At 38.7% G+C, this 18,927-nt stretch overlaps 1 protein-coding gene across 1 annotated transcript; it reads left to right on the top strand.

Moving 5' to 3' along the window:
- The first annotated feature begins 11,964 nt into the window (after window positions 1-11,964).
- On the top strand, window positions 11,965-15,149 carry nkx1.2lb (NK1 transcription factor related 2-like,b). Its single transcript, XM_030766877.1, has 2 exons — window positions 11,965-12,403; window positions 14,425-15,149. The coding sequence occupies exons 1-2, from the start codon at window positions 11,965-11,967 to the stop codon at window positions 15,147-15,149; spliced, it is 1,164 nt and encodes a 387-aa protein (XP_030622737.1).
- Window positions 15,150-18,927: the final 3,778 nt, after the last annotated feature.

Here is an 18,927-nt window from a genome sequence, read left to right as displayed (position 1 = left end):
ACATTTGAGAGTAATTGTACAGTGGAAAACTATCAAATTCTACAAGCCACATTTTAGCTGTAAGCACCATTATGCGCTTGGAATGGCCTGCTCCTTGGTTGTGCGTGTGGCATGGGGTTTGGATGCCGATGGCAAAAAAGAGACAGATTACCAGCCTCCCTGCACAGAGATAGAGGCTGTGTAGCCCATCTGAATGGCTTATCTCTGGTGGCCAGTACTCATATGGGACCTGTCTCCAGACCCTCCGTGCCTGGCCCCCTGCTCACCATTGACCAGGTCCCTTCTCCCCCAATAAACATGCAATTACTGACCCAAACAACTGTCAGGGGCTATGATCAAATAATTTACCTGGAGTGAGGGGGCCTTAATACAGGTCAATTTCACTCTGTTAGGAATAGTGGCTGACTCAAACTGAAGGACAGGGCTTTTGCCTGACAGGGTATTGCTTTTTCTGCTGTAGAATTTAAAGGTTAGGAGCCACAATCCAGAAATATTCAGTTCCTGGCAGAGCTGGGGTTCCCACTCAGCTGAGAAGGTACAGATCACAGACATTGCACAGCGCTCTGAGTGCTTTTGGGCAGAATCTTTTTATTTAGGTTGCAATCTTTGGCTTTACGACTTCATAATCGTTATTATCCCCAGAGATGTTTTCCTTTTTCCTAAAACTCTTCTTCTTCTTCTTCTTCTTCCTCTTTGTCTTCTTCTTCTTCTTCTTCTTCTTGCTATTATTAGCGTTATCCATAAAATTTTTGACTATATTTTTTTTGATGGCCTCTTCAAAATCAGTGTAGCTCTTCAGAGGTATTGTGGGAGAACAAGCATTAGCTTGGTGCAAATTCAGCTAATCTTGTGCACAGCATTCGCCAAAGTGAGATCTCTGCTGCCATCTAACCTTGGTCGAGACGATTATCAGATCTTGATCTAATTGAACCTCCATGGAATAAACCTTGTCCAGTCATAGGGCATGGAAATCTTGATATACTCCACAAGAGGCATCAGTGACACGGGGTCTCCAGCATCCCACTCGCATTCATTTATACAGTTGACTGCTTCATAGGCTTTTGACAGCTGAAAACACAGTGACCACATTTTGTAGCAAAGAGTTGCATGCTTTCTTGCAAAAATAGCTGAAATAATCTTTGAAAGAGCTGAAACATATGAGCAGTGCTTTATTTCCACATGACTACAAAACTTTAGAAAAAAAAAACATAAAATCTTTTTATGTTCTGCTTCTTGTGGCATATGTTGACGTTTCAGGTTTCCCTCTCCTTCACAGAGATTTGTCTTAAAATAGAAGAGACAAGGCCTGCAGCCCTTTTCAAGCTTATTATGGTAATAATTAGGAGACTGATTTTATCATGGCCTGTACAATCACAGCAAGAGGCAATGGCTAAATAAACAGCCAAAGTCCTTTTGTCCCCAAGGGCTGTTCGGTGTAATTAAAATCAATAGGTTTCTCCTCCCAGGGCCTCTTTAACCTAGTGAGCTAAGCCAAGGCTCCTCTATTGTAAAGAAACATTTATCCCACCCTCGCTGCATACCACAGTGCCCTCTGATACCTACATTCTCATGCAGGTAAAGAAGTTTAAGCTAATATGGAGGAAAAGGCCAGTGGTGAGGCCTTTTCCCCATTTGTGCATCCTCTGCTTGGTATTAAAGACAGTTTCAGGTTTTCTGTTCTTCACTGGTGAATCACCTCAGATGGTGAATATAATCTTGACTGAGTCTTCCACTGGTGTTTATAAGTCATACAAACAGAGGTTTTTTTCAATCATTCTCCAAAAGGTAAAACTGTATTTTTACAATGTTACTGACATAATCAACATCAAGTTCTGGAATGGCTTTTAACATGAGATATTCGGCTGTTAGGTTCACCTGTTTTTGAAAAAGGCCTATGTATATTGTAGCATCATGGTCTAAATGTGTTTGCCTACCCATGACCACATGGAGAGATGTTGTGTTTCACTTTTCTGCTAAATAATCAAAAAACGTTTAATCTATTTTAAGCTAAGAAGCATATAAACCTTTTACAATACATTGCATTTCATAATTTTTTCTGCAGTATTAATAGCATCTCTTAATGCAACAATCTCCATCAAAGTAACACTTTTCATCCCATGGATCTTAGCTTTCATCAGCCTGATTGACAGATGGGGTATCATAGGGTCTAAGATGGCACACACCTGTGCATCAGCACAAGCTGTCCCACACTGGCAGGCACATCACTTTGCGATGCAGCCACTGCACAGATGACAACATGGCACCCATGCACTGGGAGATCCTCTAATAGCCCTCTGCTTGACAGAGTCTGTCGTGATGAATCGCACAGCTCTTCCCCGGCTTTTCAGACTTAATTTTCTGAAGATTGCTTGCCCATTCAAGAGGAGAGAGACCTGATTCGCACTCTTCTCCAGGAGCCCTGGGCTGTGATGAGATGTCAGTATTGTTCAGCAGGGCCCTTGGCATGGAGGCTTAACTACTAGTGGCTGCTTTTAAGACATTGGCCTGAATTACTTGACTGGCGAAACTAAGTAGCAATTAGACAGCTCGCTCTCCAAACGGAAATTAGAAATTTGCCGGTGGGCTTAAGATGTGGCCAAGCCTTCCTCACAGTACAAAGACTTTCAGACCACCTGCAGCAGCCCCTATCAAGCTCCAGAGGCTCACGGTGCTTGCTAACGCAATTTCTCAACGCGTTTTTCCCACAATGAAACCCTGCAAATCCACTTTTTGACCGACCATATCCGTCATTAAAGCACTGGTGATACCCTGGGAGTCAGTGACAATCTATTATCTGTATGTATGTCCGATGCCTGTAACTGACAGATTTATTTTTTTGCTTTTGTAAAGCCATCTTAATTTGTTTGCTGTGGCTGAGGTCTTTAGCTGATGTAACCATAGCCTGCGTCCATGCACATTACTGCGTTGTACTCTATGTCTCAATACAGTACCGACTGTTTTACATAGCCTCAACATTCTTTTTCAAATACATCATTCACAGTGAATATGTCTCTGTCCATATTGTCGGAAAAGATGTGTAAATGTTTTTAATAAACCTTGAGCCTTGATGCTTTTTCTAATAAGATTGTAGGCTGTTGTGATGTCAGTTATAGTCTGTTATCAGAGAAATAAATGAAGCCTCTTGGAGAAATGTCCCATATACTATTACTTGTTTGTTAGTGAAATGAAATTATGTTCAACCACATAATTTACACTCACTCAAATAACAAAGGAGCCAAAGACAAAAATAAGATGCCAAAAATAGAAAACAATCTTTTGTCACATTGTATATCAGTTCTTGTCAGTCAAGTATTATACTGACACTTTAGAGATGGTTTCATGACTGGTTTTCATCTGCTTTCATTTCATTAATCATGACTTTCAGACCGTCTGGAAATTCCCATCAGATGCAAAGGGTATATTTGATAAACAGCTTTGGTACTGAAAGGGCAGTTTAACTGCTTTGACTGACCGAGAGACAGTCACATCCTGTCACAAGCAATGAACTCTCAATCTCATTTGTGCTGAGCTGAGAGATGGCCTACATCTTCGACTTGGAGTGATTGCTTGATTTTCTGAATGTTATTGGACTCTGATTTACATCACGGATGCTCTATTCATTGTTGTTAAAACATTTATAAACAGCATTTACAGTTTGTAATCAGGTGTGGGGGCTGGTATAATCAAGAAGGACTTCCCCTGATATGAGAGTTAGTTAAAAACATCTATTTTAACTTAATACAATAATATTTTAATTTTGTATGAATATTGTACATCAAAATGTTGCCTGCAGATACTAGTATTAATTCCCCCTAATATTGTATATTAAGTATGGTTGTGGGGGGAGTATTAACTTCTGCATTGGTGAGTGTATATATGCAAAGTATATTGTACACCTGATAATGGTATGTGCCTTGTAGGAATTGTTATAGCAATACTCATTGCATCACAATGGGATCCACATAAAAGGCATCATCTCTTTTGTCGTCACTGAATTTAGCATTATATGACATGCCCTCACTCATAGCATTGTATTTCTTGTTAAATAGGGAATATAAGACGTTAAAAATCCTCTGACCAAATCGGAGCTGGTAAGACATTTGGCCCGTGCTTTGTAAAACAAGATGGAAACCATGGAGTTGCTCTTTTCTCCAGCACAGAAAGAAAGACAGTAACAGTTTTTGGGACTGTCACCGCGCTTTCAGAATGATTGTATTCCTTTAAAGCTTTACTTATCTTGTGTGACAACAAAGCTTCTTTGGGCTACAAAAGTCTTGTCACTGGGTTGTCTGTCTTTTAAAGGCAAATCAGTCTTGTGCGATTGTCTTATACTCCTAAGACAAAGAGTCTAGTCCTCATGATGCAGATTTTGTCAGTGCTGGACTGTCAGGTTATTGCTTCTTTCTCTGAACAAAGCACAGATTCAACCCAACAGACTCAGACAAGTCTATGATGAACCATAGGGAAGGTTTTTCGTTTTTTTTTTTGTAGTTGAAGCTTATTCGGTGGGGTTGGTGGGGTCATGACAGATAAAAATACTGTGTTTAATATTCTCAGGAGCTTCGAAAAATGTTCACTATTCACACAAGACTTCACATTTTGTAGAGACAGAGCACATTGTCACAATTTGATATACTTACATAGCACATGCAGAGTTCTCATCTGCTTGACATCTAAACAACAAAACATAAGGAAAGCTGCCAGAGTCTACTGTCATTTGCATCTGACACGTTTGTTCTGGTGAGAGTGCTTGCGCTGTTTCAAAACTGCATGAGCCAGCCAAGTGCATATTGTTCTTTAGGTTCTGGCAGAGTGACAGAAGTAGACATCTTAAAGAAGGGCTGTGTCCCACTGCAAACACTGTGTCTGAGAGAACACTACACAACTGTCAGCGTCTCCCTGTGACAAACGGCTGCCATTATGCAAGTGTGACACAATTTCTCCAAGGGCAATTTCTAAAAATTATTTCAACAATGTAACAAGTGAAATGTCACCATTCACTAATTATGTTTATGCTAATTGTTAATTAGGCTGTTAATGTGGATGGTCTTAATTAACAATGGCTATGAAAATGCGTGCAGGGCAGCAGAACCATAAATGAGGCCCGTAATTGCCAACCTCCAGTGATTAACATGGATTTATTGGGCTTTTACTGCTTTTCCTTAATTCTTTGATGGATCGAATAAATTCTCCGTACAAATATGCTTAAATATAGAGTAGACACAATAGTATCACTCATTAAAGATCAATATATTACAAAGTAATTTTGAACGTGATATCAAATTAAATGGTTTAATTCTTTTGAATATATAATGCAGACAATTCCCGCTGCACAAATTCATTATGCCTGTTTATCTTTTACAGTTTGTGTTGTTTTTAAGAAAATGAAGATGGTGCATTAAAGATTCCACCAGAGCTGGTGATACGTAGACGACTTGTAAGGAATCTGTATTTGTGTCTGCTATGCTGTTGAAATACACTAGTTCAATTAACTGCCTATGAACTTACTCTGAATTAGGGAAATAATACACAGTGTTATGTATTTTTCTAGCATAATTACATAGGGTACACATTTTTGGACCTCTGTGGAGGGTCATTGTAACTGTGATTGGAAAAATGAGCTTTAACAGGACTAAATACTGTTGGCTGGCAAAGCTCTCACTAACTGTTTCAGGTCAGAGTTGTATAATTATTTCAGAGCGGAACATCCTGTTTTAATTATCTATGCTAAAGCCTGTAGTTAGAATGTTTCAGTGGCTTGATTGAATTTGACATGAACAAGGGAAGCTGTTTATGAATGGAGATGACAACTCTGCAATACCAATGTCCCTCCTGTTCACTGAAAAATATTACCCGGCTCAACTTCCCTCTCACTGTCCTATTTGTAATAGTATAATGGGCTCTCATTTAATACCTAAAGCAAGCAAAACAATAAGCAATAGCTCTGTGAAATGGAAAATGTTATGTTTGGTTTTCTAATCACGTGGCAAGATATTTATTCATGGTTTAGATGTGTAGTGATTGCCCCTGTGTGATTTTTTTTTTTTTTTTTGCTTGTTTGTTTGTTTTATGTTTTTGATGGAATGGTGAATGCAGTCATTTTTTTTATGTAGTTGCACACTGTATACATTGCGATCAAACAATAGTCATTTTGTACTATGAAAAGCTTAACCTTAGTTCTTATTCAGTCTTACTTCATGGCAAAGATTTGTGTCATGTTTTGCGTATTGCACCTCACAGTGACAGCAACTCTAATGTAATCTAATCATTACCCCTCAAAAAGCATGTGGCTGAGTTCTTTAGTTATTTATTGTAGTTCTGTTTATGTTCATGGGCTTTTCTTACTAGTTTATTCATCTAAATATTATTTGTTATTGATTGTATTTATTATTTATTGGTTACACTGTATTGTTAAGTGATCTGTTCTATGTCAATTATTAGACAAATTGAATCGTTGCACATAATTGAAGTTCTTCTGTCATGAAATTATGGCCTCCTCTTGAAGAGGAGCCAGTTGAAATGAATATCAATTGATTGATCAGACCATCAACAATCGTGCATGAAGTTTTCAGCACCCCAAAGCGCTGCTCCTTCACCTCTCTACCATAAATGTTTGTGTTGTCAGCAGATCTCCAACTCGTACTCTGTTAATTAAGCTCATAGAATTCCCAGTTTCAATGCATTTAAACTACTCCTGTCTGGTACATTACACAATTTAAAGCTCGTTCCACAAGTGTGGCAGTAGATATCACACAAACACTGTGCATAAATCCCTCCAATAGGCTCTCAGTTAGGTGGAGAAATGGGAGGCCCCACACAGGCAAGAAAAATTCTGCCTGTCATCAATATGTCCCCTTTACCTCAACTAGCTTAGGCATGTTTATCAGTAAGGCAAACAGCCATATTGCATATTGACTGAAACCCCATGACCACAGCTTGACACAATAACGGAGCTTCTGACCAGAAATCAGTACAATTGCCCCTGAGGCGCACGACTCCCCCGTGGATTTGAGATGTGCGACACTGCAGTGTGGGTAAAAGATATTTCCACATCCTGTAGGCACTACTCTGCGTTATGTGAATACTGTGTATTAAAGAGTTGAGCAATACTATAATCAAGCATTGATACATTGGATGTTCTGTGTTATTGAGAAATTTATTCTTGTGACATTAATAATAAAAGAGAAAAACCCATGGAAGTAATGACATTTTTTTTTCACAGGCAATAACACTAAAATAGAGACAAAGAGACACAACCTTTGCCTGCTCGCTTATCTGATATTTTTGCATATTTTGGATTTCTGATAAGGAGCTTGTTTATGAAAATGTAAGTTATATGTCAGTACAGGGGTGTCTGGTTGGTGTTTTATTGAATGACAGAGCCTCTCGGTGAAATGCCCCAGCTCTGACACTAGGTTTTTGAGATCAGTTTGGTTCAAAGGGAAGCATGCCCCCAACTGGCCCACTGCAGCACCACTTTAGATTTATCAATTAACAAGTTATACAGCAACTTAACCGTTTTAACAAAAAACAGTAGTAGTTCGATTACAGGACTAAAACTAAAATTGGGATATCAAATTAATGAGAGTTATCCTATTTGGAGCATTTAAATATTTTGAGACCTTTTTGTTTGAACTTGTCTGTATTACTTATATGTCCTGGTTGTAACTTCACCTTATGTATGCATTTAGAGTCTTAGTTTTAATGCAATTTTAGTAAATTCACTTTTGTAAGCGAAAACACAGTTCAAGTTCAGATCTTGATGACTGCTGTCATTCCTCTCTGTGGAAGGGTTGCAAATTAATTTTGTCGGTCAAAGCTCTTTACAGTTAATAAGACCTTTAAACCTTTTTCTCACGACTCTACTCCACCAAGAAATTTCACTCATTCATTTAAGTTTAGAGGTGCAACATCATAACACATTCACATTACCTCCCTCTATTTAAGCTTTTCCCCTCTTTTCCTGTATACCTCTCCTTCTCATGTCTTCCCTTTTGCTGTCTGTATCCCTCCTTTTTCTCCACTATGTTTGACGTTGCTGGTTGTATATTTGTGCCTCTGCAGCCTCACGTCCCTCAGATGAAAATTCTCCTTTCTCATTACCACTCTTAATAGACCCCTCCGACCTCATCCCTACCTCAGATATTATCTGACCCATATAATTAATTAATTATAGCCCAAATATTATAGATTATTAAAAATAGCATAACTAATAGTGTAATATCTCAAGCTGTCGAGTTTAATAGTCAACATTGTCTTGGTGGCTCTTATCAGCGTGAGACACCCGGTCAGAATATTGATTTCTGGTCATTTTAACTGTCATCTGCCATCGTGATGGGGGATTGTCAGGTTTTTACCCCTCTAAGCTCATTTAAAATCGTTAAATTGCTGCTGCTGCTTCCACTAAAGTCTGTCTTTCTCTCAGTCCCCTTTAACTACATAATACTTTATCTACAGAGTAAATTGACAAGGGATCGGACACTGTTTTGAATTGCGTTTTTTACAGTTTCGCTGTTCCTGCAGCGAAAGAGCAGTTCTGTTGTAATGGAATAGAGAGTTGTAGTTAGTCTATTGTTGTTTAAAGCTGAAATAAGTCAGAGTTATTTAGTGTTATTAGTGTTGCTGAAGCGGCTATCAGAGTGGTAAGATACATCAAAATACACCCCCCCCCCTCCCCACCACCAGCACCAATCTCTGAGTCCACTCTTCTCTTGTTTTAAAGGCTATTCTACCCCAGCCTCAGTCAATGCCCATGCAGCAATGTCAAGCCACATTTACAAGTCTGCTGTGTGGTCGTCAGTGTATGTCATTCGGTTGCATGATTTGTCCTTTTATAGGAGGGACATTTTATTCTATAAGAGCAGTTACCTATTGGATATGTTTGGTCACTGCACGGTGCTCTTTTCCATCATTTTATTTTATTTCATTTTTTTTTAAGACTCTCTGTTGTGCCACTGGTCCCATGAAACCAGAGAAATTCTCTTGTACCTGGGATATTTGAGCTTCTAATTATCATAATTATGATTCATCTACATGATCAAATTAATTCAATAATCAGAGGGTTGAGCGGAGCACATTAACCTTAATTAAGCTCATTTCAGGCTCGGTCTCTTCTCCGCCAGTGATTGAAGCCCTGCAGTCTACCTGCCTCAACTCGTAACAAATGGTCTCTCACACTGGGTATAGAGACACCTCCAAGAGGTCAGCATTTTGGTTTTTTTTTGGGGGGGGGGGTTCAGTTTGCTTTGATTTTCTCTTGTATAGTATGTTATGCACAAAAGTATTTGTATGGAACAAGGACACTACCATTTGGCAAAGCAGATATCAATGGAATGCTATCAGAAAACAGTTGTAACATTCTGTTATGCGCTGCAAATATAAAATTGCTTTCACTCAAATAACGGATCTGTTATGTTTTATGTTGTAATAGGTGCCAACAACTGAGAATGAGCAACTGCTGTAGACTACTCAGGACCTTGAAAAATAACTAGATTTGATTTAACTGTAAAGTTTACTGTGAAAACTGGCCTGTCTTTGAAGATTTTGGATAGTCTGTCCATGGGAAGTTTTTTTTATAAAGAAAATTAATAAAACATATTTTCTTTTATTTACAACTAATATGTAGTTTATAATCAGTTTCTTGATAAGGTGATAAGGTAAATATGAAGAGATCATCCTAATCGTGAGTAAAACGTCGACCCCCTACATGGAAGGGGAATTTGATGGTGAGGTGGTGGAGGGGGGCGTTGGTACAGCCAGATTGTTGCTGACAGATGCTATGGTCTACGTTGAAACAGACGGGTAGTCGTAGTGTGCTTTAACTTGAGTGATTAAAGCGCAAATAATTGACATGTTACTGTCAGTGATTTACTGCACGTGACTGGCCTTACGGAAGCTCAGTGGTTGGATCCAGGACGTCACCACCCATTAGGGAATGGAAACATGAAGGATGAAGGAGTCTCTAAATTGGACTATTTACATGCAAATCGTCGAACATTATTTGATCAAATTGGAAAAAACGGACTCAAGGTCCAGAGAGAAGATTCTAATTACAACCATTCTCAATCAGTTGGCACAAGCCAGCAACGGTCGCAGCAACCAAATTAATTGAGCGTTCATTACCCCCTCCGCAAGTGAACAGGCATTATGTGAAATCAAACTATGATCGGCAGCGTTATTTGGGAATCAAATAACACTTCGCACATTCTAATATGCTTTGTAATGAGTAACACGCTTTGAGAACAAGATGTATGTAAATGCAGACGCTGTTCATTATTTGCCCTGAAAACCTCAATTTCAACAAAGTAAAAAATAATGCCTTAGCCTGTACCTTCAGATGAGGAGTGAGTTTTAAATTACTTTTAAAGTCAGATTGGATAGTTTACCACAGAAAATGGCTCTCCAACAATCTTGCAATGTTAGGCAAAATGAAAAAAGGCTTTTGTGTGTGTGAAACTTCGAGGAATTAATGTCATACGAATGTGATGTTTGCTATGTGAAATGAGAAGTCACAACGGACGTTAAGGCAAGCCTATTAAATCATTGTTGGGACACTCAAGAGATCTGATTAAAAGCTAATAGCTATTAAATTAAAGCTTAGGCGTCGTGGCCTCTGCTGTTACAGCCGCACAGTGGAGGGCTATATCGTGACTCCCTTGGGCCCAGCCATGATAGGATAATCATGTTCATCCCGACTAAAATTACATCTGATTGTTTTACCCATTATTCAGCCCAACTTTAAATTTCTGCTTTCCAAAGGATCATTGCCCGCGGTAATTGCAAAGAACTGACCTTGTATATGTCACCCGTTCCTTGATGAGGGGAAATCCAATTTTGTCAGACTTTACTTGCCGTCTCCACTTTGTAAATGTCGAGTATATTATATAGTGGTGCTTATATTATATGGTCTTGAGTACGCACACTTAAAAATAAGAGACAAAATGAAATAGTTAGTTCAAGTGACAAAATTTGGCCCATTATTTAAGTAAAAAAGACGTTCAAGATTAGAAATCAATAATTCACTGAACGGGCTATTATTGTGTTTATTCAATGCATATCGAGCTTTGACGTTTTGAACTTCGAATTAAGGTTTCATTGGAATCATATAGCCTATATAAGTGTGTTTGTGTGTGTGTACACACACATACACACACACACACATATCTATATATATATATATATATATATATATATATATATATATATATATATACACATGCATGCTCTTTTTGGTGTAAAAGAACATCTTCAATGCGTTGTTGCGAAACCTATTTTCTCGTAAATTCCTCGTGAAATAATCGTTATCACAACCTCAACCCGGTCAAGAGACGAAGGAGGAAGGAAGGAAAAATAAGCCTATTTAGAGACTTTCCAGTCCAGTGGTCTTACGTTGAAAGTGAGCTGACAGCTGAGTATATCACGGGCCACATCATCGCTCACACGCCACTCGCCTCTGTTGCCTCTCACGCCCGCAGACAGAGATAATAGGCTATTAGGGGCATGGGATTAATTTGTAGCCAATTACGACCCACAGTAGAATATGAATGCATAAATAAGGCGTTGCTTGTGTCTAAGTTTTGGCGACTGACGGAGTAGGGGAGGGGTAAGGCACTGCGAGCAATGCGTACGCGCGTGACATAAACGTTGTGGGGTCCTGAGGGGATGGTTAAAACCCAAAAAGGACTTGAGCAAAGGAGATCAGCATCCCTCGGTTGGCTATCACTTTCTTCCTCCAGTGCAGTGCAGTGACCAGTAGAAGCGTAGCTTCATAGGAGGTCTACCTACACGTTCAGAAGTTCAAAAAAGACGTGCAGCAAAAGAGAGCTGCACCAGACTTTCTTACATTTGAGGCATTCGAAGTTGCAGTCGTTATGTTTTTGGTTGGGTAAAGCACTACACTACGTCGGGGATAGTTCAACGTGGGGATAGTTCGAAACGTAACGTTGTCCTGCTTGGTGGGAAATCATGAATAGGGACAAAGTGCAGGTGGGTGACCTCTCCATAGTTTCACCCTCGACTGGCGTGGCAGCCCAAACAGCGGTAATTGTTGTAGCCTCGCCAGAGAGTATGGATAGTCAGGGTGAGAAGCGACTCACAGCCAACGAGCTGTCGGTGTTTGCCTGCCCAGGGGGCAGAGACGCGCTACAGGGAGAAAGTCGAGACAGCGCACCGCGACAGGAGCCGCCTGCTGTCGCACCGCCTACAGTTCACCGGACCACATCGTTTTCAGTTTTGGACATTTTGGATCCAAATAAATTTACTAGCAAGAAACAACCCCCAAACCGGACAGGCTGCGACTTCGCCTTCGGTGCAGAAAACAGAGCGGGCGACGAATCGAGTCACACAATCGACAAATCTTATTCAGAAGACTTTGATGCCTGCAAAAAATCTACAGGAATATTAAGTAAGTACAAATGTGCCTTGGCTATAATCCATGTACCAGAAAGTCGATAAACGGACACAGAGCCTGTCTTCACTACATTCTTTTGTCACATCCCTATTAAATTCAAATGATCAAATGCTATTCCGGAAAACACGAATCATAGCTACTCTCAAAACTGTCGCTGTTCGTCCGGAATAACTGTTATATCTCAAATAGCTTATAAAGAGCAATTAACATCTTCTTTGGCTGTATGCACCTATCCGCTCTAAACTGTAAACACGTTAGAGCTTTCCTCTCGAAGGTCCCAACTTGCACTTCCTCTCTACCAGACAACTCAAAAAACCGACAGTCATTGTCACGATAAATTCATCTTACACTGACTGCAGGATTTTGTTTGTGTCTGCATATTTAACAGTAAATTTATGTTGTTGTTTCTCGACTGGCAACTTATGTTGGTTTTAAACTGACAACTGTATGGAGCACAGTTATTAAGAGTGGAAAGGATGATGAAACAGAAGTATTTCATCATTATTATTATTATTATTATTATTATTATTATTATTATTATTATAACTTTCTTGTTTAAAACGATCTTACACTCAAGTCGGCTGACATGTGTTCAGAAACTTAAAACTCCAAAACTTTTGGTAGACAACATTTCAGTTCATTGCGCTGTTGTCAGTGTTTAATTTGACAAACCTTTACTAATGCAATGGAGAGGAGAATGCATATATTTCAGATGTTATTGACAGGGTTTTTTTTAATTACATAAACTGTAGTGATGAGGGCCACTAGATGTATTTTGGGAGGCAGCAGGGGTCCTATCTCGTGCATCTACTGGGCTTTAGAGGAGGGAATAGTCAATATCTCCCTTAATAAGTATAATAGGTTTTAATCGTGTAATTATCCGAATTTTGACCCTATAATTTAGACGTTGAAGGGGAGTTTGCAAGCTGCCTGAAAGAGATATACTCAATTCGATAATAGGATATCGACCTGTCCGTTGCACATGCCACTCTGGGGTGATCTTGCCTATTATCCGGCATCTTAAACGCGGCAAAGCAGTTAAATTAAATGTAATCGAAGGGGTTTAATTGTTTTTTCTTTAGATATAACATGGCTTTGTCACATGTGGCATGAATGAAAGAAATAACATAATAACAGATGTGTGTGTGTGTGTGTGTGTGTATGTGTGTGTGTGTGTGTGTGTGTGTGTATGTATACATATGTGTGTGTGTGTGTAGTTGGCCTATACATACATACATACATACATACACACACACACACACACACACACACACACACACACACATATATATATATATATATTAGGCTATATATAAAAGCACATATAGATATGGATAGATATAGATATCGATACAAATAATTCTATTCATTCATGACTTATTTATCAGGTAAGTATGAGTTATGAACTGCAAATATTTTGAATGCGTAGTCGTAACCATTGACATCAAGTGAACTGAGAAATATCGATTAGCATGCTATAAGCTCCAATTTAATGCGTGGAGTCGAACTGACAAAAGAAAGATTCTGTGACCGTTTGAGAGGAAAATTTACGTCAGCATAAAGAGGCCACAAGGTCCATCTGATATGAAAAAAAAAATCATAGACATATTGCAGATGTAAATTAATAATTTTATGGATTTGCATAAGTATTCCGACGCATTTCCTTTAAATAAAATAATCACATATCTCAGGGACACAAACATTTTTCATTGCTTAGAGTTTTTAATTTGTTTTCGAGGATGTAATAATATATTTTTACAGGTGTTCTTATTATGTTTTGGATTATATACGCATGTAACTACACACCTCAACCTGTTTTGAGAACAGGGAACACTGAGAACAAATTTTAGAGGAAACCGAACTTTTTAGTGTTTTTAAACGCGCTAAAATACGGCACCATCACAATCAGCAATACATTCTAACGATGTCTTTAGTGATTGCATTGTGTTTTTGTTTTGGTGTAATTTCGAGAAATAATGGGTTTTGTGAAAAGTTTGTTTGTTATCTGCTTTCAGAGGACGGATTCGTGTACAGATCCGATGAGTGTGAAAATGATTTCAGCAGAGGAAATCACACAGATAGTGAAATGCAAGATGAGTTGTGCAGCGAGGAGAGTAGCAGTGCCCTGACTGGAAACGCGGACGGTGAATTTGGCCAGCATGAGGACGATGACTCGATAAACAAAAGTCCGAGCCCTTCAGGCCAGCAAACGCAACAGTCCTCTTCGAATGGACAAAGTCACCCGGTAAAACCAAAGAGAAAGCGCTCTGGTTCGGATTCAAAGTCTGGCAAGCCAAGAAGAGCCCGGACCGCATTCACTTACGAACAACTTGTGGCACTGGAAAACAAATTCAAGTCCACACGTTACCTTTCCGTGTGCGAACGACTCAATTTGGCACTATCGCTGAGTTTGACAGAGACCCAAGTTAAAATCTGGTTTCAGAATCGGCGGACCAAGTGGAAGAAACAGAACCCTGGTGCGGACACCAGCGCCCCAACAAGTGGTGGCGGCGGTGGTCCGAATGGCCAGGGCAACAGCCTGGGAAGCCTCAGTCCACTGAGTCCGTCGCCTCCTATGAGCGGCCATCTGTCAATGCACACCAGCTATCCGGGTCACACGCCTGGTGGACTAGTCTGTACCACCCAATTACCCTTTCTGCCAAGTCACGCAGTACTGTCACCTTTCATGTTAGGATCTCAGACTTACGGCGCACCGGCATTTTACACACCGCACTTGTAAGAAAAACAAGACTGTTGGAAATACGAAAACCTTTTGTACTGATTTGAGTTATATGCCAGAAACAGTCAGATCCTTGTCAATCAGTGATTCGGAGGGAATGTTTCTTAGTCGAAGCATTTCATTGTTCAATTGGGTTTAGACTGTTTTAGAACCATGTTAATTGTTTACGACTGTTGAAGATATTGGACGCTCTTGTGGTAATATACTCCTTAACCGTCTTTAACACAACCAAAAAGATGCAGAAAGAAAGAAAGAAAGAAAGAAAGAAAGAAAATAAAAGAAAGAAAAGAAAGAAATGGTTACACAAATATATATTGACTGCGTCCAGTGTCATGTTTACGGATAATATGGATTGTCATCTCACTGGGTGTAGGCTATTGATTTTGAGATTAATATTTGGTTCTAAAATGTTTGATAAAATGTGAATATTTCTCTTGGTCACGTTGTAAATATTCAAAACACGAATATATGTTTAGGCACTAATTTTGAATGCAGTTGTAATATATTAGAACGCTAGTGGGAATAAAACAAAATATGTATCCAATTCATTAAGATTTGTTTCACTTATGGATAAACTGGAAATCTTGTTTGATCCTCTCAATTAAAATGTTAAATGCCTGTCTTGAAATTAAAGTTGTAATAGCTTATATGCTATTTACTTATCTTTAAGTGGCTTTGAGAAGAAAATATGTGGTGAGTGATCATTAACAATTCAATAGAACATTACATCCAAATTGAACATTTTATGAGTCTCGCAAATTCAATCCCTCTCTCAGTTTATTTTTTATTGGCTGGCGTAAATCTAAGCTGTATTTATCAATGTTCATCAATGTCATTTTGCGTTAGGACATAGGCCTATCAGTTATGTAATATGGAGTTTAGTAAATAATAATTGCATGCAGTCTGATTAAATATAACGTGTTTAACGAATTTCCAGTAGACCAATCCTGCATATTCAACGATGAGGATCAAATGTGAAAAATCAGGCGAAAGTTTAAATCACTTGTTAGTGTATTGTTGTTGTTTAAGTGATTCTTAACAAATAGAATTCGTTTTGTTGAAAATGATACGTAATGCTAAGTGAGAGGCAGTGGATCGCCCTAATTTTGCGCAGAACTGAAGAGATGTCTACTAGACAACCGTACGTTTACAGCAAATCAGCAAAAAAAAAAAAAAAAGCAGCGGCATCTGTCGCAAAATGATTTCTTCCACGGTGGAAAAAGCAACAGCCACTTGACTGAAGACAATAAACGTTATAAAAGCCTGACAGCATGTGACATACATTTTTGGTAAGAGAGAACAATTTCTCAACAGCGCCAATGAATTAGACTAGATTCAGTATTCATGCGGGACATACACAAAGTGACCTTTTGTTGTTATTCCAGTAAGTAGGCTGTAATCATTTTGCTGGCAATTGCATGGCGATATCTCAATGAGCTTGTTACCAACCATCTGATGATCGTTTCTTCTGTTCTCCGAAGGCGACAAACATTTATAGAGGTGTGAGGCCTAAATATCGTTTTTATCTAATGTGAGTTCCACGTTCAATGTAAAGACATTTTCAAGCACTAAGGAGTCCTCTGATTATTTGGAGACAGAAGTTTGAAGACATTTTCAGATTAACTGGTCTCAGATTTGTCCCTGTTTTATATGCATGGGTACATTTAAATTTATTTTCTTTACGTTAAACTAGACTTCACAATGAAAAAATAAACTTGCTATGCTACGTTTAGCCATTTTCTCGCTATTGAATTGTAATAGATAATGTACGACTTCTTTGTTACAGCCCATGCTGGACTGAATTATGGAAAGTTAATAGATATCTGAATCGGTTTTGAAATTACTGAATGACGGTCCTGCTCAGGAGAATACTAGGGCAGCGAGTCACTGCAGAGAGTTGGCAAGACCGTTCACAATTTAAATTTGCACAGATTACTTCCGATAACCACATGAAACCAAAAGGAAAAATACCATTGACAAAAAAATGCAGTTGGCCATGTCTTGACACAATATTTGGCGTAAAATTTAGACGTCTCGTGTATGAAATTACCTGCTCATCAATAGAAGGTAGAAAACAGAAAATCGCATTTCGGGCGGCATTTGTGTTATCACTCTAGTTACTTTTCATACAAATTAAAAAAAAAATTTGCTGATTCCGCTGCATGTAGCATAACCGCACATTTCACCCATCCGTAGCTTCTAATCGTGACTACTTTTGCACATGAATACATATAATCTGGTGTCAGTAATTACGTACAAGCATCAGTGTTTAAAAACAATACACTATAATAAAATGAGATGCTTCGTATTCATAGGAAATACAGGTCTAGGTATGAATATAATGAGTGTCCGCGAAGTAGCCTACTAGTATGCGACTCAACCTTCTAGAGAGTCTACATAAACAGCTTTTGGCCACACGGTTATCAATACATATAAATATATTCATACAAGTATATCTGTTTTTTTTATTCTAATTATTTTTATTTCATTTTATTATTCGTCGCAGGTCTGCTGGGTTCTTCAGAGAATTTGCCGAGGAAAAATCGTTTTGCTTTTGCAGAAAGTCTCTTTCTGCTGCTCTCATTTAGTTGCCCTTTCTCAAGATACAGGAGAGCCCGAAACAAATGTAATCAATTGAATCAATGTCTAAATAGTTTCAGCAGTTATGGGACATGTATACAGCGGATCAGGTTTATTTGTTATGTAACAAGCATACAATAGTCTACGAGTTCTATTTCATAGAACAGAATAAAAAACACTTTGAATGATCTGTAAGCTTCCATTAAACATATTTGGGATATTAAATGTCATTACGGAGAGTTTCCATCGCAAATTAGGATTTGAAAAGGCAGCGAAATTAGTTTATCGTCACAGCTCTTCACTTGTGTGAATATTGCTTTAGCCTATTAAAAGACGAAAACACCCAACAATTCTAAAGCGAACCGGGGCGATAGACGATTTTAGTGTAAGCTACTCATCAAGCACATCAGATAATTTCATCAGGCGAATTTGGACAAGTGCAGACCCACATTATCTGATTGTTCTTCGCTGGAGTCTGAAAACAGTACGTCTACGAAGTTCCATGGGAAGTTTTTTGAAGAGCCAGCTATACTCACACTATTTCCTCAGCATAACTATACTGACAGTTTATGGGTGTGAAAGAGACTATTTAGATCACGACCAAATACATTTATTCAGTTTTGAGGGGAGAAAATGTATTGTTGAGCGAAAAGCATTACCCAGCGATATAATTTTGCAAACTGTTTTTGCTCGCAGTTTTGGACGAAAGGAGGCAAATATGCAGATTACGCAGAATGCTTAAGCAGGAGTGTTCTCTTACCAGCTACGACAGTGGTTTTGTTTGGGTGACGTAATGAGTGACATCTAAATGCAATCGATTGTATGAGACCATCCTCTTAACCGCTCGCACTACGTATCTTTTTGTGTACATTTTCCTCCTTCTCAACTTTTAACAACAACAATATTACTACGACTACTACCAATAATAACTACTACTACTAATAATAATTTTAACAAAATATTTTTATGGCGTCTTTATGGAGCAAACTGAAAACGTATGAGGAGGGACCTTAGTAGACTATCCACTGTGGTTGCTATCTTAAGAGAAGTCGCTAAAATGAGACCTGTCTTCACTCTTTTCAAAGCCTGTTTAACACTGGATTTTATTACACATTTTTGTCTCACTGCTTAACAGATCATGCCGACAGCATGACTTCAAAAGTTCAAAACATCTCTGAGGATGTTTGAGGACAAAATA

The sequence above is a fragment of the Chanos chanos genome, chromosome 2 (genome assembly GCF_902362185.1).
Source record: "Chanos chanos chromosome 2, fChaCha1.1, whole genome shotgun sequence".
In the NCBI taxonomy this organism is placed as follows: Eukaryota; Metazoa; Chordata; class Actinopteri; order Gonorynchiformes; family Chanidae; genus Chanos; species Chanos chanos.
The sequence above is the reverse complement of the archived record's forward strand: the minus strand, read 5'-3'. Positions and strand labels throughout refer to the sequence as shown.